Raw genomic sequence first — 23,257 nt, forward strand, 5'->3', positions numbered from 1 at the left:
TTTGTTTTGGAAAGTACTTCATAATAGATCACAAGATAAAAATATGACTCTTTAAAGAAAACTCTTGCCTCAGGGTTTACCCAGTACTTGCCTGCCCTCGTGCTTGTTTGTGCACTATTTCTTTGATTCTCATGGTTGCTATTGCTCCCATGAAACTTTGAGGAACATCATAGCAAGAGTGTCACTTGTGTGAAAAGCCAAACTTTCTCAAATTGATCCTCATTAGTGTCCTGTCTGACAAGATTTCTATTCTATAAGAATATATTTTCTACATCACAAGACGGTCTGTAAACTTCTTTCGCTTAACTCATGCAGTTAATTTACCATTTCCCGGTAAAATGCTACCATACAAGGTGTCTACTAAACCTTGGACATTGCATATATACACCAAAAATACAACATTCATGTCTGGAGAGGCAAAATTCCCCACAAGAAATGCGCTTCACCATTAGAGGGTAAAATTCTCACCAAATTCAATAGTCCAGTGTGGCTCGCTTCAGCTTTAACATTTAGAGAAACTGCATCAATATTATGATATCAGAAGTTAGTTGATCAGTATCTCAACAAATACACAGGGCCAGGGCTCTATATTGTTGCTCATGTTTCTCCCATTAGTCATGCTTAGAGAAAGCAGAATAGGGGAGGGTTTGCTTCAGGGTGAGAATTAGATGACAGAGGAAGGAAGAACGCAACTGAAAGAGATTTTTAAGAGGTTAATAGAACAAGGCAGACACATGTTGTGAATTAGAAAAACTGGCTGAAGACACTTAAAGGCAAACTTAGAAAACAAGATGTTGCAAACAGCTTGGAAGTTCAAGTAAACCTTGAAAAATGTAAAGTAGCAAAGCACTTCTAGATTCTAAATCTGAAACATTTCTTCAAAAACGTGGGAAAAATTTGCTTAAAAATGCTATTCCACAAACGTCAGATCATTATTCCACCAAGACTGACGATGTTTAATGGCAACCTCTTGTTATTGGCAGAAGGAAACCATCTGGTTTGCTATTTCTACAGGCCCAGAGAGTGGAGGAACAGCTTTTCATTAGCCAAAGAGTTACTGTGTGTGCCTACATTTTCCAAGAATTACAAGCGGTAGCGGTTTGCTTGGGAAACCAACATGAATATTTGGGGAGTGGTTAATGATGCCAACCATATGGTTGTGAATGGAAGAGCGTTCAGAGCTGCTTCACGACGCCTGGAAACTTCCAGAGTTCCTGTTCCAGACCCAGTGACGTACAATAATTGCTTTTTCGATTAACATGTGTTCCACATTGCTTAATTTTCCAAACATCCTGGTTTATCAGACAGATTAAAGTAAACCAAAATGGATGTTAGTGTTTATCCTCACCTGTGTGAGTTTAAAGTACACTAACTGGGAAGTACATGTCTCATGAACTTTTTCTTTTAGCTGTTGTGTTTGCTAGAAGCTTTTTCTCATGTTAGAACCCCCGGTTTCTAATATGAACTTCATTCATTAATCTTGTGTTTTATCATTTATGAATTCTCTGTTTTATGAACAATTGTGTTAACTGTACTTGGCATTGTTTAATTTAGTATCAGATCAGGATTTGGTATCGATACAATCCTACTCTTAAAACAAACAAACAAAAAAACTTATCAAGACAATGTTTATTTTATTTATAGATCAAATCACATTAAAGTTTGTTGCAAAGTGCAGCAAAGTAATGTTTTAAACAAACTAAAAACAATGACAAAAGGCAGTGGATAATTTAAACTATTTCACCCATTTAAAATATTTAACTAGTTTCTGGATCCTGTTTTTTGCTATCAGATAATTTCTCAGGTGACTGTTTGGTTCAAATATAAGGTCATCAGGTAATTAGAACTAACAATCCCATGCAGACTTCAGTACAATGCTAATTAAAATGTGGAAAAGATTCTGACAACTTGATGTATACAGAATGTGAGCTGCAGTCAGCTTTCTGAAGCTGTTATTTTCCTGCTGACATCAGTTTCCTCTTATATATCAAATGTTTAATAGCCTGTATTATAGTGCTGCTTACCATTAGTATTGCAAAAGATTTTTCCAACTGTGGCGAAAGACTGCAGCTCAGTTAAATTCATGTTTATATTGAATCTGAAGCACGTGCACAGGGCCTAATTTGCACTTTTGTTCCAGAAATTTGGCCACGTCAGTTATAAAGAAAATACAGCTGGGAGGCACTTCTTTTGTACATCACGAAAATAAAGTGACAGTGATCTGTAAGAATGCAGAGTGTGCTGATAGTATCTGCCACTGTGATGAATTGTTTGGAATGAAAGTGCAGTTGGCAGATGCACAGAAGAGCTGGCGTTGGTGTAAACTGGTGCGTGCCAACTGGCTTTCAGCAGCGGTGACTCAGCCAGCCTTAGGTGCGAACTGTGATTGCAAACGGTCGGGAACGAGCCCCGTGGCAACGTTTTTGTAAATTTAGGAGTAGCTGGAGGTGTGACAGGATTATTGTCCGTTACCAAGGAGAAGGAGAAAAATTACATCAGGGTGAAAAAATTAATGGCTTACTTTGGGCACATGCCACGTGTTTTTTTTTTTTTGTTGTTGTTCAATTGAAGTTTAATTTTATTTTAACTATAATCCTTTCCATGCGCATCCAAAGGGCACAAAATATGCGTTCAGGATCTCTAGAGAAATTTTTTTTTTTGCACACCTCCATTATCTTTCCTGTTTTTGACTTTTGTGTCAAACATAACTGAGTCCAGTGACGCCCAAATTCCATAAAACCAGATATCCATTTTCTCTCCCTGTGTGCATTATCTGTCAGCAGACAGCGCAGGAAGTTGAAGCTTTAGTCTTTTCTGCTCTGACCCATGACCTCCTTTGTACCCCTGACCTCTTGAGAGCCATGTGTCAGACTGTGCAGACATGAAGCCTGTCATGACAAACACAAACCAGGTTCACCTGAGAGATTGGTCCCTGATCTTGAGGTTCCTTCAAGCCAAAGTGCACCAAGTAGGTTTGAATTTCAGACTGATCTCTGCAAGCGTCCAACATCTAAAGGCTCCTGGGCCATTTTTCATAGCTTAGGACAAGTGAGAGTGCTACTGATCAAAGCATGATAAATGACAGAACAGGTAAGAAAATGTACAGATATTGTAATTGCTTCTTAATGAAACCCAAACTTCTTCAGATGCCTATTCACATTTTTGCATAAGTAAAGCGAAGCAAAATGCTATATTTATATTGCTTTGCAATAAGTATAACTGCAACCATTTTATATTTTGTCACAATATAACCACAAACTCCAAGATATTTTACTAGGAATTTGTGTGGTGAAAAGTTTAGACTGCATATCACTCTGAGCACAACTTCACCATAGGGAATCATGATGCTACGATTGTCATGCTGTGAGGAACTTTTCTTTATTAGACAAGGAAACACATGAATATGGATAGAGATAAATGAAGCCTGTGCTGGAAGATTGGGGTTGACTGACACTTTTGAAAACTGTGCATGATTTTCCTACTTTGTGTTGGTCTAGCACATAAAATTCCAATTGGAAATTATGGTTCTAAAAATGTGATTCTAGAATACATTCTGTGTTCTAAAAAGTGTTGCAAGGCAGGACAACAATTCCCAGCTCTGACACAATTTAAATAATTGATTTCCAGGACCTCCTCAAGTGCTTCTTCTCTATTTTGCTTCAAGTGTGCTTCAGTTCAAGACTGCCAAAACACAACAGGAAAGCAGAGAACATCCAGCCAGTATTGTCTGATTCCTCACGTGACAACCTTGACCTACTAATCTCTGTATAGACATGGTATTCCCAAGGCAATTGTCTCATGCGCTCAGTAAACACAGAGACTCATTTGGAAACCGTTTCTTTTTGCTTCTGTGCAAGCCAACATTTGCATGTGTGATATTTTTCAAGGAGTATGCAGAGAGTCAACAATGAGGGGTTTTGATATGATTATGAAGGGGCTTCATTCAGTTGAAAGTCTAAATATTTATCTGTATACATAGCTGACCCCAATACAGCATGCAGGAATCGAAGGAATGTAAAAAATTAGGCTATGTGTAAATAAACAGACTGAACTTAAGGTAGGTGTTGCTGTATAAGGAGAGGAAGATAAGCACCGGATTGACCCTCTTTAGTTCAACTTATTTTTTCTTCAATTTCTACAATTTTACACGTTTTGTATCAGTTTTGGTTTTAGCATCTAGTAGATGTTGAACATTCTTCCTTTTCTTGAATAATAGTCAGAAGATATTAGTGCCTCATTCTTACCACCGTTTCTTTATTTTCCCAATCTTTCTCTCTTTCTTTCTTCCTTTCTCTCTTTCTTTCTTTCTTAGAAAGATGTGGTTGGTTTATTTACTCTGCAAACTAATAGATGGTACCGACATATCTTAGGGTGGAGACATTGGGTGATGAACAGGAGCCTCAGTGAGACCTGTGGCTTCCCCCTCATCCGTCTGCTTCCCATTGGTCCCAGGAGGATGGTATCTCTGCTCCCGAGTGTGGAGGAGGACTAATCCCCTCCAGCTGGAGTTTGGGCAGGAGAGACCGAGCAACCGTATTTTCAACTGTCTCGGGTTTGGATTGCATTGACCCTTGCTCAGTGTATTTATTTTGCAAGCAGCAAATGTCAATGAATGGATAGAAAACACGAAGCAGTAAATCTATAGAAATACCTGAGAATTAAATGCTATGTACTATAAATGTGATAAAATAATCAAAACTTTTCTCAGGTTTAATGGAGAGGTAGTAATTGTTGCTGATTCAAACATGTGTTTCAACAGACAAACGATAAGCATCTGGCAAAATTCATGACCTCATGAATTTTTGTTTAAACTCAAGGTGTAAATTTGTCATTTGTTCCAGTCTGCAAAGGTCTGTCAGGTCCTTTCAAAGGAAAGTCACTAAATCCTGCAGGATTTTAACAATGAACAACAAACAGTGAAAACACATTGAGTTACAGAAATACTGAATTTTTAATACTAAAGGATAATCTTATAGTACTAAATATTCTTGTAGTTGTAGTAGTTCCAGTACCAGTTGAGAACTAGGGTATAACTTACAACCAAAATGTTTCATTTGACCATAAGCACTGCGGTACAGACAGAATTGATGCAACAACGGTTACTGCTGGTTCAAAGGAAAGGATAATGTGAATTGACATGCAACATAAACTATGACACATTGTAAAACCCAAACCTGTAGGGAACAATATTATTTTAAAGAATAAGACATTAGTCAAGAAAGCAGAAGAATTTCAAAATCATTTGTCTCCATTTGTAAATTCTCCCTGCTACTTCATCACTTACAAATTATCCCTGAGGGAAATTACCCGTGATTTAGTCCCTTAGTCTTTCCTGATGTGCAGCTTACAAAAATAAGAAAGTTTGATAAATTGCTCAAAGTATCGTAATCAGAAAACAGCCTACGGAAAAAACAGAATGAAACGGAAACATAGTAGGAATGTGAGATTTTTTAGGTTTTCAAATTACTCTTAAAAAACAATGTTGAGTGTGAGGCCTGAGTGCCAGGATTTTCTAGGTCATGTCTCACTGCATTTATATTAAAAGAGACACTTAAGTGTTACACTTGGCAGCTATGTTGACCCTGCAGACAGAAAGACAAAGAGTGTAAAGGACTCAACCTGTTTACTCATCATTAGGGTTTAAATGGACACTATCTGAAAAGAGGAAAGATGTCATAAACTGTCCAAAGGCTATTTTGAAGCACATTTTTCATCTATTATAAGTTTGTCGTACAACATGATGTTTCAGGTAGCAAATGGAAAATGTGTGATCTGTCAGGGCAGTTAGGCTAATTAATGCTGGACCCGTATAAAGTTCGCTGACCCTGACCTCGCCCACACATGCAAAAAACACATTAAGTTGTCAAAGTGTCACTTTGCCTACAAGCTAGTGCTAAGTGCCCCAGCACTTCTATTATTCTCCCTGTAAAGAGCTAAATTAGAGGCTGACTGGGACACAGAGTGACAACACTCAGCCAGTGGCCTTGTAGCCACCCATTCAGAGCGCCAAAGGGGTTAGCATCCCAGAGTGACTGCAAGGTGAAGGGTCACTCCCAACACCTCTTTTATTCTGGAGGATATACAGTACAGACCAAAAGTTTGGACACACCTTTTAATTCAATGAGTTTCCTTTATTTTCATGACTATTGACATTGTAGATTCACACTGAAGGCATCAAAACTATGAATAACACATGTGGAAATATGCACTAAACAAAAAAGTGTAAAACAACTGAAAATACCCCTTATATTCTAGTTTCTTCAAAGTAGCAACCTTTTGCTGTGATTACTGCTTTGCACACACTCTGCATTTTCTTGATGAGCTTCAAGAGGTAGTCACCTGAAATGGTTTTCACTTCATAGGTGTGCCCTGACAGGTTAATAAGTGGGATTTCTTGCCTTATAAATAGTCATGAAAATAAAGAAAACCCATTGAATTAGAAGGTGTGTGCAAACTTTTGGTCTGTATTGTATGAACAATTGTCGACTGATCAGTCAAAAGGCAGATTATGTTCAATCTGTAGTGTGGGGTCTTCAGTGAAGAGAACCCAATAAGTCGGAAAGCGAAAGGGATGTTGGGAATCATAACGGCTGCGTTATCAAGGAAGTAGCAGGTAATCTTTGGTGTATGTTGGTGTTCCTACTTCAGTTCAAAGTTTCATAATGATTGGGTAAACAAGTCCACCAAGGAATGAAAATATGGCCATTGCCCTGTTGAGCTGAGGTGTATTTTGTGTTTGAACTATTATAATAAGGGTTTTTTGAGGGGGTATCAAGTATTTGTGTATTTCAGCGATTCGCAAGTGGCTGTGGTTCCCAACTCCAGCAAATACCGGGGGTCCACTGTACTTTTTTGCCTATTGCCTTGTTTATACAGACATGCCTTCCTAACCAACTAGTGGTGTCATCCAGGTGTTGTTACTACAAAATATTGCCTCAGTTGCCAGGAAGTTGAGCTCTTAGCATGTCATGACAGTCATGAGACTGCCATTCAGCACCAGTGTCTTTAGTGAGCAGTTTGAGTTGAATTTTAAAGACAAACTGTAAGCACTATGAGCAGTTTTGGCTGATTTATCACAAAAACCAAAATTCATATCCTGTCATCACATTTGACTGTTTCTTTACGTTCAAACAAATTTTTAAACTTTTCTGACAACCTTTAAGGAAAGGAACTACATAGTTTTAGAGAATATAGTGAATGTATGAAATAAATTGTGACAGAGCATGAAAGTGATGTGTTTTAAATCAGTTTGTGGAATACCAGGAGTAACAGTGGAGTTAGAAAATGTGTTGATGTTTCTGTTGCATCTGAGAGACTGTAGCTGCTGTCTCTCAGCAGGTTTACTACTTTTACTAACATGGTGTTCTGCACATATAATCAACTATAATGTGGCGTTTTTTTAATGTGGCATATCCGACAGACGCCATCGTTGTTTACATGCTACTTTTCACTAATATATTTCTGTGATCAAAAACATCACCTAAGGATTAGCCTGTCATCTCCAGTAGACTAACTCAGTAAATTAAAAATGGCTGACCCACTGAGACTGCTTCGCCATGCTAAAATGAGCAGACATCCAGGAAATGAAAGCCCACCGGAGAGTAAACAAACAACAGACCATGAGATCAGGAACCCGGAGAGGCAGTTAAGTCACCAGAGATGAGGATGTTTTAATGGGGCTCTAAAACTTGGCTTAAGTACTCCATCTGGAATAGATTGTATCAAAATGCGCTTGTTTAACAGCTAATGATGAGTGACGAGTCACTCTACCCACGCCTCATCGTTGTAGACTATGCTTTTATCAACACAAACACTGGCCTTGTCCTTTTAATCCCAAAAACATTGATTCACACCCCTTGAATTTTTTATCACATTTTATCAAGTTACAGCCACAAACCTTATTGCAAGTTATTTTATTAGAATTTAATTTAATAGACTACAAAAACATATTCAAAGATATTCATGTGTTCAAATGGACCGGTCAAAGTCCAGACTTAAATCCACTCAAAAGACCCACACAAAACTTAATTGATGTCCAGAGATACTGTGTTACTTCCGACTGAGTTTCAGCTATGTTGGAAAGAAGAATGTGCAAAAATGTCACTTTCTACATATGTAAAGTTGGTAAATAGTTACCTCAAAGGTCTTGCAGTTGTAACTGCAACAAAAGATAGTTCTGCAAAGTATTGCCTATGAAGCATTTTTAAATTGCATATTATTTTTCTTCTACTTCATAATTTGGGCCTACTTTCCAAAATTCCTATAAAAAAATACAGCTGTTGCAGATGTAACATCAAAAACGTAGGAGAAAGTTCAGGGGGTATGAAGACTTTTGCAAACCACTTTATACAAACAGACTTACACACTGACTATCAGGAAAACCTCAAAGCTCTAGTTACAATGTGTGCCATTCGTGTGAACATAAGCATGCCACTTCCCGGTCTTCTTTTGCCTGATCTGTTCTTACAACTGTGTTCAAAACATCTGAAACCAGCTTAAATGTGTGCAAATGTGATCACTCATTTTTGACACTTTCAATTTTCACACCGTATCTTTGTACTCTGCATTTTAATCAAAAACACATTCCATCGGTATGATCAAATACATTTGCCATAAGAATGAAATGTGTTTCATTCAACTATTTTTTTTTTTCCCAGAAGTGGTCTCTATTCCTATGTTTATGTCCTGAAAAAACACAATCCTAAGTAATCACTAAAACACAAACTAGTCACACGTTTTCCAGAAAATATTAATCACAATCAAGCTTTGTATTCTTTTCACAGTTTTAAGTTGTTTTCAGACATTCAGCACAAGATGTTATTGCTTTTCTTTTTAACTGCTTGCTCTACATTCCTCACTCATGTGCCTTATCGCCCCGGGGTCTCTTAGTCGACAACTCATGACTTTCCTCTAATAAAAGCATCCTTGCAGTATTGATTAAAGCTGGAGAAGCAGCCTCTCCACAGTGATTCAAACTAATAAAGACGGCCCTGTCTACACAACAGCACTGCTCCACACAGCTCTCATAAATTTCTGCTGACGAATGAAGCAAGAGTCTATGAGTCTCTGAAAAACTGCAGTATGAAATGAATATTGAGACTGCAGAGAAATCAATAATTTGCCTAAATATTTGGAACAGCATTTTTGGATTGCTAAATCTGGAGTTCTGTGAATGTTTGCACTGCAAGAATCTACTCTCCATCAGCACATAATGTTAGTAGACTCATGCAATAAAGAGATTCCTTGTTCTAGTTGGGTTTTTATTCTGCTGTTTGGGTCACTGAGTAAGTCAAGTGAGGGGGACTGAAGAAGTGAAGCATGCACTGTGAAGGGAACAAGAGGAAGTCAAGAGGGCTACTGGGCAATCCTGCTGAAAGCGTCTGACATCCTTCTATGTTTCAAAAAGAAATGATAGAGAAGGGCTCTTAACCGTTTTGTTAATAAAAAACAGACAAAATTCCAGCTAAACACAAAATTTTCATGGATTTGGCTGAAAGATATTGTTAACCAAAACATATTCTTAATTGCGAGTTGTGTTACTCCAAAAAATAAAAGATTTGGTTCATATGGCTTTCATTCTTTCAGCTCAAAAATGTCTCCTGTGATTTTCGTTTTCAATAAATGAAATGAGAAAGAAATGAGACACCTATAAATAAAAAACAGATGGATCTTTTAGGTCATAAGTCAGAAAGCAACCCAGTGCTCCAACAAGAGAAAGTGCAGAAAGACGGAAGGAGAGGGAGCGCTTTGCAGCAAGCAAAGCAAACAAGTTTGGCTCAAGCTTGTTGGAGTCACTGAGTTTAGCAAAACATTCCTGAGTCTTTGAAACAAGTGGCCTTGTGAGACAGACACAAGAGGGCTTTAAATCACCCAACAGGAGCAGGTCTGAAAGACTAACTCTGTCATAAATATCTCAAGACTTTTACCTGCATGTCAAGTTAAACGACTACCAGTTAAACTGCAAATTTTGGTTGAAAGGTGTGCCACATTGGTGTGATAAGTAATGAGAGATAACATGCCACTAATGACAGTCAGAGTTTAGCATCTTGTGAACCAGGTGATAAAAGGTCAAAATTTTATTAGGATGTCAAGTGTTAACAGGTAACATAAAACACTGCCAATGCACCAGTCATGTTGATTATCCCTTTTTTTCAGATCTGTTCTGAAAAAACAAAGTAGTTTTATTTTTCTGCTCCAGTCCAACTTTCAGAGGTGCTATTTGATGCAATATTTGGTCTCAAACATTACAGCTGAGCTATTCTGAAGCCAATATGCCCATTATTACAGCTAAAATAGATATATTTATCATTAAATTGCATAATGTTATGTCTAATAGGTGTATTCATGCTAAAGTAACATGTATGCTTTTTGAAAGCCTTCAAATTATTATATGCTTTACACTCACAAAGACATGGTGCTTTAAAGACTCTTTTGAACGCAACACACTTCCATGCTGAGACGCACGAGTGCTTTAATAAAATCTCTGGCATAAACTGAGTCGACAAATAAGCAAAAGATGCTCTTGGCCTACTTGTTCAAAACCTCATGACTGGGATGTGATGCAGTCGCTGTGGAAGAGACGATGGAGCATTTGGTAAAATAATAAAGAGGTGTACTATTTTTAGACAAACTCGACCTAAATGTCAAAGCATCCTGAAATGTGACTCTCTAAGAGGGGAGCTGGTGCCTTGGAGAAACATCACAAGCTTTTCTGAAGAGTGAATCACATAAAACGTTCAGAGGAACAAGAAAAATTACCACAAGTCAGAAAACTGAAGTTTGAGGTAACACTGCTCATCTAATTGCAGTGACAACCAAAGGGACAAAACAGACTGAACATGCGGTTGTGAGAGTTGATTTGCTTTAAAGAAGAAATAGATGCTGCACCAGGACCTGATTGACATTAACAAGGGCCAAATGTGATGGCAAAGCATTTGCAAAATAGCAAGTCATCTGGAATATTTATGCAGTGGTTTCAACTGGACTGGTTTTAAGAACCAGAGGTTCATTTTGGACCTGGCCCCCTTCTGACTAGTATTTAGCTTGAGTAATTTCTAACTAATTTGTGCTTCTCCCATTACATCATAGGGATAAATATCATATTCATTTCAACTTTAAATGATGGATTTTGATCTTTTTATTCCTTTCAAAGGCTGCTTTGATGTGTTTTGATCACACTGCTACACTTAGCAGTTGGTACATTGTTCTTAGGTTGAGAGTATTTCCTCGACCTCTCCAAACACACTTCTTACAATCCTTGTCTTCACCTCATCGCATTAATTTTTTCTCCAGAACACATTTGGATTCCCCTTATGGGTGGCTAACAGTACCAGTTTAACTTGAAGGCATCAGTTTTGACGGAGGCGCTTCTTTCTGGCTAGGCTATTTTTTTGTCTATGGCAACATAAAATTGGCTTCAATGGGTTTGGTCCTTGGTGATTTTAAGAATATTGTTGAAAATCCTAACCCATTTCTCTGTGGCTGAGTTTGGGTTATATGGTTAAAACATGGACATAATTTGATGTTTTAGCAATGTTCTAACAATCACTGACATCAAAAAGGGTTTTGGAATGTAAACAACAAGCTAATATTGTCCTTCTGAGATGGTCTCAACATCAACCCTGTTGACAAAATAAGCTTAAATGATTAACAGCTAATGATGGAAGGAAAATAATAAATTTTCAATGGCTACATTATTATGATAAGAAGAGGACGTTATCCTGCAAAGTTCATCTTAGGAACTTGGTAAGTTTTCAGTTTCTATCTTTAACCAGTTTTCAGTTGAGTATCTTTAACCGAGTATTAGGTTACAGATACTAATACTTGTATTAGTATCTTTGCATTATATCTGAGCCTGAGATACAGGCTCAGATATGCCTGTATCTGAGCCTTTACCTGTAATATCAGTCTTGTGTGGATTAGAGAAGATTGGTGATGAATTAAAACTTCCACTGCATTGTGGTATCTACCGGAAGACAGTGAGTAGCAAAGCAAGATGTTATTTTCCTCTAATAAAACCACCACATACTGTACAACAGTGCACTTTGATTCTGTTTGTATTTGCATGTTCAATGACCACACACTGACAAAGTGGTGAACTTATGCATCTAACATCTAACTGGACACAAAACCTTCCACTTTTCAGTCCAGTTGAATAAAAAAACGAATATTTTTTTCCCGTTAATAGAGAACGCAAAGTAATTCACCAATCCTGGTTTTGTGTTTCAAGATTTTATAGGACCAGCAGAACAAGTTTCATAATAGAGATTCTTTTCTTGACAAACTGAAGCAGTGATAAATTCTAAAGTCTTGCTATGAAATCATATTCTTTTGGCTTATTTGTCACATGGCTGCTTGCTGTGTTTTTCTTTCTCTGAGACCTCTGCTGATGTCACTCTGATGTGCGCCTTCTGACTTCCTCTTTTGGCCTCCTTCTACCATGAAATGATCCTGCTGGGTTGCTGTATGGTCCTGCAGGGCCTAACAGACCCATAACAACTGTGTGGTCTAGCAAAAGAAGGGTGTGAGCAGACCGGAACATGTTCACGGGCCTCCCCTGACCTACACACAATAGCTGGGTTGCTACTTAATAATCACCTTTTCATGCACAAATTGTCTTTGGTTCTTAAATATGTTTAAGCAATAGAGTAATTGTCATACTGAAGTCTCTTCTGCTGTAGATTGATCTCCACAATGATTCTTCAAAATGAATTGAACACTGCCTCTGTTTTTAGAGGGTCTACTGCTAAATCATTCAGTTCTGAGATGCATCAGACTGCAAGACGTCAACACACTGCCAGTGTAATCTACAGGATGTTGTTCAAGTGAAGACAAGTTGTGACTTGTGTTGACTTGTTATAGAGTTAAAAGGAACTACTTGTTCCTGAAAACATGTTGAAAACATTTTCCAATTATCCGACTATGGCCGGATAAAAAGAGAGCCAGCTGTAAATGTTTATTATCTACAAAAAATTAATTTGAGAAAATACTCTGAATTGACAATTAATGATAAGTACATCTTCAAGGATGGCTTCATGCACACGGGGTCTTCAGGAAATCATTGGCAGATGGAGATAAGGATTGCATTAGGTGATATATGGACAATGGCAAACAGCATTTTGTGAAGTAGTGACTGCCTTGCCAACTACCTAAATGGCAGCCCAGCTGGTTGAGGTGTCAGAGTGAGGACACACAGAATATGGTATGCTTAGAAACAGAGATAGATAGTAGAGATAGTGTCCTACATGCATAACCTAAGACATGGCTTTCTGCTGCTGAAGTCTGCACATTGAATAACAGGATGGATTATTTACAGCTGGAAATACACATTCAATATGTCCACCCACAAGTATGAGTTTTTGTTTTGGACAATTTCAAAAGCAGTGCAAGCGAGGCTAACACCTGTTATCTGGTCTATTGCAAAAGTACTTGAGACTACAACCACCCATACTGCCAGTTGGGTCACAGTATTAGTCTCCATACTAACATCTAGTTTGTATGGATACCAAATAGCGACTAATGAATAGATGCTGCTGACAAAAGAATTACCCTAAATTTTTATGCAAGTCCCCTGCCTCTTGGACATCAAGACACTTTTAGGTGTTTCTTTTCTCTTCTTAAGGAAGACTCAACTTCAGAAATATCCATTGGACAATAGTAACCCATTTTCTTTCCAATGAATATATCTGACTTGAACTCACTGGCTACTTCATTACTACCAGATTCTACCCCCTTTTTTCTTTTAGAAAATTTAACAAGGTGTTCTCCTTCACACAACTGCCACTCACTCACTGCACATTTCACCTCTTTATGGGACCATTCTCTGTATACCTGAGAGAAAGTCATGTTCGAAAATCCCAGTAGATCAGCGCTTTCTGAAATAATCAGAGCAGTCTGTCTGGCACCACATTCAAAGTCACCTTTCTTTGCCATTCTGATGCTTGGTATGTCTTTAAACCCTGATGTCTAAAAACACTCATGTTTCAGCCTGAGTTGCTATTTATATTTACAATCAGTTAAGCAGATAAGTGTTTATGAGAAGATAACAAAATACTCGTTGTTGTAACAATGTTAACTTGAAAACATTGAGATAAAACAGAACATACATCCAGTAGGCAGAAAGTCCAGAAATCAGTTATACTTTTTAATTTGATTACCAAAACATCTAATTTTCTTTCACTAATTACCGACTTCAGCAGAGACCTACACAATGTTCAGGTCACAGATGTGGTTTTAGTGCATGCTGAGTGCCAAGTAGGGGTGGAAAAAGCCTGTCAGCACAAGTGGCAAGGAGGGCATTCAAGCTGAGTGTTGCTGACATAATTCAGTAAGCAGTTTCTGAACATCCTGTACTGAGTGTTGCTGTGTGTGAAAAATCAAAAGCTCCATCTGTCTATTCCTTCCCGACACTCAAATCATTCACACCTCTAAATTAATTTTAAAACACTCTGGTTGATCAACGTGGATCAGCCCTAGTTCTATGTTAAATTTAGACATATAGGCTATTGCCATGCATGATAAACGAACAACTGCACAATATTCTAAATGTGTTGGTGTATGGTGAGCAAAAAATAAACTGATTTGAACAAAAGATGTGTATGTAAACATCACTTTGCACAGTAATGTAGGTACTCATTAGTATCTCTCTGGAAGGACACACCCTAACCCTTCAGGAAAGTTGTCTGTACATATGCTGAGGAAGTTGTGGTATCTTAGAAAATGTATTTATGGATTTCCGCTGCCTAAAGAGGCTAAAAAAAGAGGATGAATGAGGACAATAGCTTGGTGAATAAGTCATCTCTCTCATCTTTAAGTGCACAAAGACCGGTGTGAAAACTGGGACTTGTTAGTGCACATACTCAGAGTTCTTCAGAGCATATTTCTCCCTGTGGCTGTAAACATGATTCAGTTTGTGATGGAATCATAGGGATGACAAGACAAAGGAAAGGAAACATGGCTATTGGGTTTCAGGATGAGTCAAACTGCACAGGACTAACATGGAGTCCTTGAAAGCAAACACTCATGTTTCAATTTTTTTTAATATAGCTGCCAATAAGCCTAAAGTGTGTGCTGAAAAGACAGAGAATCAAAAATATAATATACCAACAATATTCAAAGTCACAATTTTGTATCCTTTGTACCATATCTGACTTTCTGGAGTAAAAAAATAAAGAAATCTGCAACAGGACATTTTGTACCAATCATGGGTCTGTTTGTACCTGTCAGGGGATTTTTCTTACCAGTTTTGACAACAAAAGTAATTCTCTATATGTCCCTGAACATATAGAGAATATATTTACCATAGATGGAAATAGGGTGTAAAACAAATTCTTAAGGAAGATAAATAAACTAAATAAATAAATAATACATCAAGTTTGAGCATTTTGGTCACCATTTTTTTCAGAGTATGCAAATGCTTAGAAATCAAATAAGAACTGATAACTGACATGCAATGTTATAAATACATAAGAAAAAATGTCTTGTTTACAGTTAAGAAATGGAGGAAGGGAGGCATAAACTTTGTAACATGTAGATCTGAAATGCAGATACCAATTGTTGGAATGGTGAATGGAGTTGTGATAATTGGATCAACAAGTCTATCCCACTTTTGTTTAATTGTAAAAGGCTGTAAATATTGGATTCACGGCATCAGGCTACCCTGAGCTGGGATGGCATAAGCTCTGATTCCTGCAGAAATGTAAACATTCTGAACCTCAGCATTTTCTCTCTAATCCTGAATCTAAAAAGATAAACTGTTTTCTATATCTTTGTCATGTGGTCATGAAAACAAATCAACTCACCAATAAATTTCCACAAACTCAAAAGGAAATATTTGATCATGGAATTGTGGGTGCTTCATTTTTTTAAATCACATTAAAATGAGACAAGCAACATCACACTGAAACTTCAAAGTATTTCTGTAGGTATTTATGACCTGCTTCTACTAACTTTAAATGGCCACCAGTATTGCTAAGAGCATATAATTCTGGATTCATTTGGAAACTTTTGTACCCTTTATTGAATGCAAATCTATAAGCACTTAAACTTGTGTTGTAGGATGATGAAATGTCATAATCAAACTTCTGCAATCTGTCATCCCGAAGGATGGCTGGTGGTCTCTTCTCAAACTTCTCTGAAAGTGCCTGATGCGTTTGATCTCAGCCATCTGGAGCCAACATAAAAAGCATTTCTGTAGCTAACTCTGTCCTCCAGCTGCTGCTCTTAGTGATATATATTATTAAGAGGTAAGCTAACCAGAGAGCTGGGTACTCTGGTGTAATGGATGTCTATCTGGTTCATAAGTTAAACATGGTCCAAACCACACCTAAAGCATTTGCAGGAAGGCTGGTCACAGGCAAAAAAAAGTCAATACTGCTCGTCTACAGGCACTGACAGGGAAAATAAACTCTAGGAATGAATTACAAAGTTACCAAAATAGGAATAAAAACATCTTCAGATTCCACATCCCATCTATTAAAAGATACAAATCTGCTGATTTATTGATATTTTTGTCAGTTTATTTGACAAAACAACTTAAAAGGTATCTTTTCATTTCTTACAATGACAAAGCAGTTTTTTTTTTCCATACGGCAGATATTTTAACATTACATACACATGCTTAAACAATAACACCTGCCATCTGAGCCTATGTTCTTACCTGCAAGTCGACTTTCTCGGGCGGGCTTGCTGAGCATATCTAGAGCTTTGCTGGTGGATGACCTGATGTGGTCACTGAAGGACCTCTGCAGCAGCAGCAGCCTCATAGACCGAGACATATCAACGAGCATCCGCCCTAAGCTTACCTACGCCACACTCCTTCCCACACCTGTTCCTGATGAGATTGATTTTCCACGACAGATCCACTTTGCTCCTCTGCTACACTTTTCTAGCCTTAATATACTGTACATATGTTGATATTTGCCTTTTTGTATTATCTCCCCCTTTCTGGTTCTGTAGCAAGCTTATTTCAGTGTCCTTCTCCACCGCCCAGTCTCTGCTTTGTCGGAGTCCAGCCTGTACACTCCAGTCTGCTGCAGCAAGCATCAGTGCAGTAACTGCTGGGACACATCCAGCCAGTGCTGCAACGTTCTCATATTCTATTCTGCCAGCATGTGTGTCTGGGAGAGTGTGTGAGTATATGTGTGTGGAAGTGCTTTTTTAAATACAAGCTCCAGTGCTCTCTGCGAATATTTGAGTAGTTCACAGTCACGACTAGCGTTTTATCTCAACTCTCGCTCTCTTCTTTTTTTGACTCTGTTCTTCATCACATTCATCTTCACATATCAGCTCTTCTTTTTCCAGCACAGGTAGATACATCAAAGCCAGTTATATAAGTAAATTCTGTGGCAGTCTGCTTGTTGAGAAGCTCCACCTGTCCAGGTCCATTTGCTCCAAAAGACAAGTCAAACCGATCAAGGACAAGAAAACTAAGAAGGATCCTTTCAGAACTATAAATTATAAAGGCCTTAAAAAAAGCTAAATATAGAGTTTCGACAACTGTGAAGCTCAAGGGTTTTAATCTACACTATGTTTCAACTTATGCTATGTACTTTAATTCTGACTGAAACATGCTGTGCTCACCCACTAAGTAATAAACACAAGCTCATGTGCTGATAGTTCTTGTGAAACTCAACTGCACTGTAACCATTATGTAACAAAAGCATTTAAGTTTCTAAGACGGACAAAATCGACACAATGGAATCCATTAGTGCTGCGGAGTTGATCGGATAATGCTGATTTAGCCTCTATTAGGAAGGCCGGGTTCTCTGGGGTTTATGAGAAAGCCTTAGCCATTAAATGAATCAACAAGAACAAGAAATATCAGATCACCTCAACTAACACTACAGATGTTTTTTTTTATGATGGTGTCTCTAAAATGCAGATTCTCTTGCCAGTCTTTCTTGACAGCGACTGATATTTTATCCAAACAGCAGTTTTTGCAAGTCAGCCTCAACATCGGTTGACTCAGTTGAAAATCTCATATAGTTTTCTGGAAACTGTCAACTAAAGTGCACAAAGCTTAAAATTTTGTTCCTAGCAATATAGCTGACTCGACACAGCTACAGCCGTCAATACACTCTGGTCTTGCTCCTGCTGGCATGTTTTTATGAGGAGCAGTTTACTCAAGGATGAAATTAACGCTAGCATGTTTACTTGTTGTATGGTTGACTGTCGATTATTTGGCTACCAATATATATATATTTGTTATGCAGAGCAGGTCCCATGACACAGAAACACCAGGAAGATACTGCAGCCAAAACAGTTTCTCTCTCCCAGTGAACATAATTGCAAACTGCTTACAGTTGAAATCAAATATTTACTGTACATAAACTGTATGAAAAAAAACAAAAAAACTTTCCCTCTCAGTCATAGACAGCAAAATCAGATAAAAATATTCTGTTTTCTAACAGAATAATTCTCATTAACTTCTCAGGAGCATTTGCAAACAGTAAGAGCACTTCAAGGGAGATGAATGGCAATTCATTATATTGTGTCAAGAATGCCAACTTCAACTAAGAGTAATGTCTCCTGTAAACCTAATTTGCTCAATATGATTAAAACATAAGGACTATAGATTTGGTTGTATTACATAGTTTGTGCTGCTGCCCACACTTGCTCTTAAAATTAAACCGACATCCAATAAAACTGATTTAAAATACATTCCCCAAAGTCCACTTAATAATAAAAGTTATGGTCTCCTTTTTAAAGTTCATCAAGCCCATATGGTTTAGTTTCATTTATGCAACTTATTACTCATTGTGGTTTGCCATTTTGAGCAGAATGTACTGATCAGGCCGTTACGTTCTACAATAAGCTCCAGCTTGAGAAAATGAGCCAATCATGCCGATTGCCCTAGCAAGAGAAGGTAATGTACCCAGCATAAGGCTTATTTCAGCTTGCTGATAGCACTGTGCTCATCATGGACAACTGACTTTATGGTCCCCAAGGTTTGCAAAGAGTGATAAGGCTAGATTCCTGTGTTTTTACTTTCTGGCCGTCTCTGTGGCAGCGGACTGACCTCCGTAACAGAATTGTAAAAGTGGATAAGACAATGGCAAAGAGAACCAGTCTATTAAAAGCAGGTCTTCAAATCCTTCATCACATTGTGTTGAAGTCGTAAAATGGCAATCTAAATCAAGATTATATTCTGAAACTCTCCAATGTAAGCTTGTGCTAGTTGAAATATTCCAGCAGCACATCAGTTTATTTAGATTTTTTTTTTTTTAGCTTGAAGAATAAAGTCCTAAAAGGTGGAGTAAGGGGGATGGACATATGAAGGAGAATAGTTTTTAATTATTCCAAATGCTTCCTCTGTGTGGCATTCCAGCAGCATGTTTCTACATCTGTCTCATCAGGAGGATAGAGGACAACTTAACAACACACTGACCCACAAATGGAAACAGGAGAGGCGGAGCTCGGTGGACTTCAAACAGCGCACATAAACAGTACGTGAGCGCCTATATGATCAAAACGTCAGTGAAAACAATGCAACTCGCAGTCTTTTACAGCAAGGCCAACAATGTGTCAGCTGTAATATGTATGTCTGGGTGTGCCTGATTATGGTGGACCCTTTGATGTGATGATCTGCTAGAGGTTTTGTTCTGCTCTCAGCCAGGAACTCTCTATTTCCCTCATATCTGTCTACAGATGACATTCCTGCACCTTGCCAAACTATAACATAACTTCCCAAAAGATTGATGACACTGTGTAAACTAGAGTTCAGAGAAGAACACAAGTGAAGTGATTTGGAAATAATTTTAATTTATGCTAACTGAAAGGAAAATACATCATAACCTGGAAAAAGTGATACAAAAAAATTGATTTACTCTTATAGGCCACTACATTAAAGACCACTTTTTAGTGGAAATTAAAATGTGTTTCCTCCAGAATGGTATTAACTTTTGTTGGTGTTGCTTCAACAAAGTTTTGGAAACACTCCTCAGAGATTTTGGTCCATATTGACAGAACAATTGAAATCTGTAAATTTTTTCTGAACAAATCAAAATGTAGGAACATTCACAGTTGATGGACTACTCTTATTGTCTGATATCACCTCAGAAATCATTGAGGCATAAAAGCTAAAGTCAGTTTCTGGAATAAATATGGGAATCTTTAGCATAACTCAGTTTAAAAAAAGGGAAGTGAACATTATGAACTAAAATGTAATACTGCATAACTAGATGTACATTTTCATAACAGTGACACCAATTCATAAGGTCCAGTGAAAATGTGACATGCGCCGGTCATAACGTAAGGATTACACTGCTAGGTCCCCCCATTGTCTGTCCTTGGAGCTATTTTCTTTGCAGACGATTAGTGAAGTCAAGTGGAGTAAAACACTTGACTCCCCTCCTCCCTTCTCTTTCATGAGTGTTTTCAGGGATTTTTGTGTACACACTAATGACCCCAACTCTTGAACCTGTTCTTCACTGTTGAGCACAGTCCACGGTCCACAACTGCAAAGACATTTAACTAATAGGCTGCTGGCACTAAGCAAATACTGCAAGACAAACATGCCCCTAAAATCTTCCATTTCATTATTCTGCAGGTTGATCACAAACTTGCTGCAAGTCATACAGTATGTTTGTCAAGTTATTTAAACACAACACCGTAGATTCATCTAATCTACAGTGTGAATCTAAATTTATCACTTTAATAATAGTGATAAATATCAAGTGGGGCCCAAAATTTAGTACTAGTAGGATTTGAATCTGGAGTGACTTTAGACATCAAAATATAGATTAAAGAACTCAAACCACTAGATCTTTTCCACATTTTCTCACATTACAACCAAAAACATTTTTATGTTACAAATCAATAAAAAATAGAGCATGCTTGTGACATAATAGGGGAATCAATCATGGTTTCAAACTCTTTTTTTTATAATATTGCAAAAAGTTTCACTGAGTTCATTATTATAGAACCTCATTTCATTGCAATTATAGCTTCAAGTCTTTTGGGGTATTCTTTGCATGTTCTTATTGGCAGCTCTAATTCAGTCAGACTGGATGGAGTGGGTTTGTGAACAACAGTTTTCACATCATTCCACAGATTCTTAATTGTGTTTAGTTCTGGACTATTAACATCTTAAATGGTCTGGACCCATCATGCTTGTGTGATCTCAACATCTACACTCCACTGAGAGCTCTCAAGCAACAAGCTTGCTTTACAGTACATTGTCCATGATTCAAACTGAAACATAAAGGTGTATGGGCCTCCAATTCATTAGACTAGTTTACCTTCTCATATCCGGACTACTAAGTGTATACGCCATCATTCATTGATTTCGTTGTTGTATTCTTACTATTTTCAGTTTCAGTTATTTTGTTTTCTAATTACTGCCGTCAGTTTGTATTTAGATTTTACTCAACATCTAAGGCTTTTTTTTAATGGAAATACACTATGCACCAATTAATGCTTAATATGAAAATAATCCCTACTTGGAGACAAATTTTTCTGAGGCACAAAAAACAAAACATGGGATTTAGTCTTACATCCTGCACCTCATACCCTCAATATCTTTATGTGACAACCAACCAGAGGGAGTAAAGCAGCCAGAGAGTGACACAGCCTGTTGAGCCAGGACTGATTCATTAGAGTGAAGACAGCATGAACACCTCATACCATCATCAGACAGACATTTATGATTCTTAAGGTGAAAGAACTGTTGAAACCTTTGGAAAAGGCCAGAACGCCCCGCAGTAACAATGCATGGGTGACCAGGGGTAAATGAAAGAGCCTGAATTGGTTATGTAATTCCTTGTTAGGAAGACAAGCAAATGTATTTGTAGAAAAACATTACCTTTCGGATTTATTTGACACCCTACTAAAAAGTATTTGTTTCATTCAGTTTTGTTTGACTGTAATGTAACAAATTGCAAAACCCCAAAGGTCTGTAATTGCTCCTTCATGTCTGTGTGCAATTCTGTCTCTGAATCCTCTCTGTGGCATTGTTCAGGGGCAATAAGGAAAGCAATACATCCCACATAAAAAAAGAATTGTGGAATAAGTCCTGGTACATCTTTGCAGAGGAGAAGCTGCCTAAAGCCGGAAGGTGTTGAGTCTGGTGCAGGTGGACATGAGAGACAAGGAATGTGACCTTGCAAAAAAAAAGAAACAAGTAAACACACTTGCTCTTTTACTGGATATGTTATGATGTAGAAAAAGTGGGCAAAGGCAGATTAAAACACAGGAACCAGGACAAAACAAAAAAAACAAGTGAGGCAATATTGTCTCTACTCAAGCAACACAGCTCCGATATACCCATTAAAGAACTCGTTCAGCTAAGGATAATGTCCTCAAAAGGCATGCAGTGACAGGAAGCAAGCTCACAAGTAAGAGAAGCAAGTCATTCAGTGTTCTCCACTGTGGTTTTCTCAGAATTAAGAGAAAAGTGGTGTGAAAATGTGACCAATTGAAGAGATGAAGATGTGGTCTGTTGAAGCCACAAGGACAGTCACAAGATCCGAGGGTGGAGCGAAGGTTTCTAGGCGACCATTTGTGTAAAACATATTTGTCCAGAAGACGAGTCACAAGGCAGTCCTAGTTATAGATTAAGAAAAGTTTAACATGGCTCTATTTACTTTGACACCTCGTATGTGTTGATTTTTACTAAAGAGAATAACAGTCAAATGAAAATTAGGGAGCGGTTCTTAAATCCTGTCACACTATTACACGTCTCCCATTTGTTTGAGTGGCATAAGAAGAATTTATGCATTTTTATATTGTATGTGCTATATTAAATTAACAATCTCTACTAAATTTAGCAAAAAGTCAAGTCTTTTAAAAATATGACTGTAAATACATTTTATTAGGGGTTTTATATGTTTTTTTCACAAAAGTAGTACACACCTTGATACAGTTTGATATTATTATTTCCATCCCCTTGATCCCAATGGGTGTGCACAATTTAAAACCGGAGACCATGAAAAGTGACAAACCTAAGACATGACAGCTTATAATGTTCCATAAAATCCAATTCATACTTTCACTTTTAGACCGAAATAAGACATTTTACATAGAAACTCAGAGAAATAAACACTGAAAACATTTACATTTTTTACAGGAATCACCAAATCCCTAACATCAACGTTACACTCCCCTAAGGGAGCCCACTGAGAGAGTATGAGGCTTGGTTCTCTCTTTCTCCTCCAGCCAAGTGAGGCTTGAAGAGCAGGTAAAAGTTCAAGCTTTAATCCTGATCTTGGTCCGGTGCCCATCATTGTGTTCTTTACTCTTACTGGTTTATATTTAGACT

The 23,257-nt window shown here is 37.7% G+C and overlaps 1 protein-coding gene across 2 annotated transcripts in view; it reads right to left on the minus strand.

Annotated features, from left to right (window-relative positions):
- dlc1 (DLC1 Rho GTPase activating protein) overlaps nucleotides 1–23,257 on the minus strand; it is a 79,371-nt gene that overhangs the window by 30,674 nt on the left and 25,440 nt on the right. The window contains exon 1 of one of the 2 annotated variants that reach the window (XM_032563721.1): nucleotides 16,658–17,006. The exons of the other annotated variant lie outside the window; for it this stretch is intronic. Within the exon in view, the coding sequence (XP_032419612.1) occupies nucleotides 16,658–16,787 (130 nt within the window). The 5' untranslated portion in view covers nucleotides 16,788–17,006. Of the gene's footprint in view, nucleotides 1–16,657; nucleotides 17,007–23,257 lie in introns of those variants that run through there. 2 annotated transcript variants of the gene reach the window in all.

This window comes from Xiphophorus hellerii, chromosome 5 (assembly GCF_003331165.1).
Source record: "Xiphophorus hellerii strain 12219 chromosome 5, Xiphophorus_hellerii-4.1, whole genome shotgun sequence".
In the NCBI taxonomy this organism is placed as follows: Eukaryota; Metazoa; Chordata; class Actinopteri; order Cyprinodontiformes; family Poeciliidae; genus Xiphophorus; species Xiphophorus hellerii.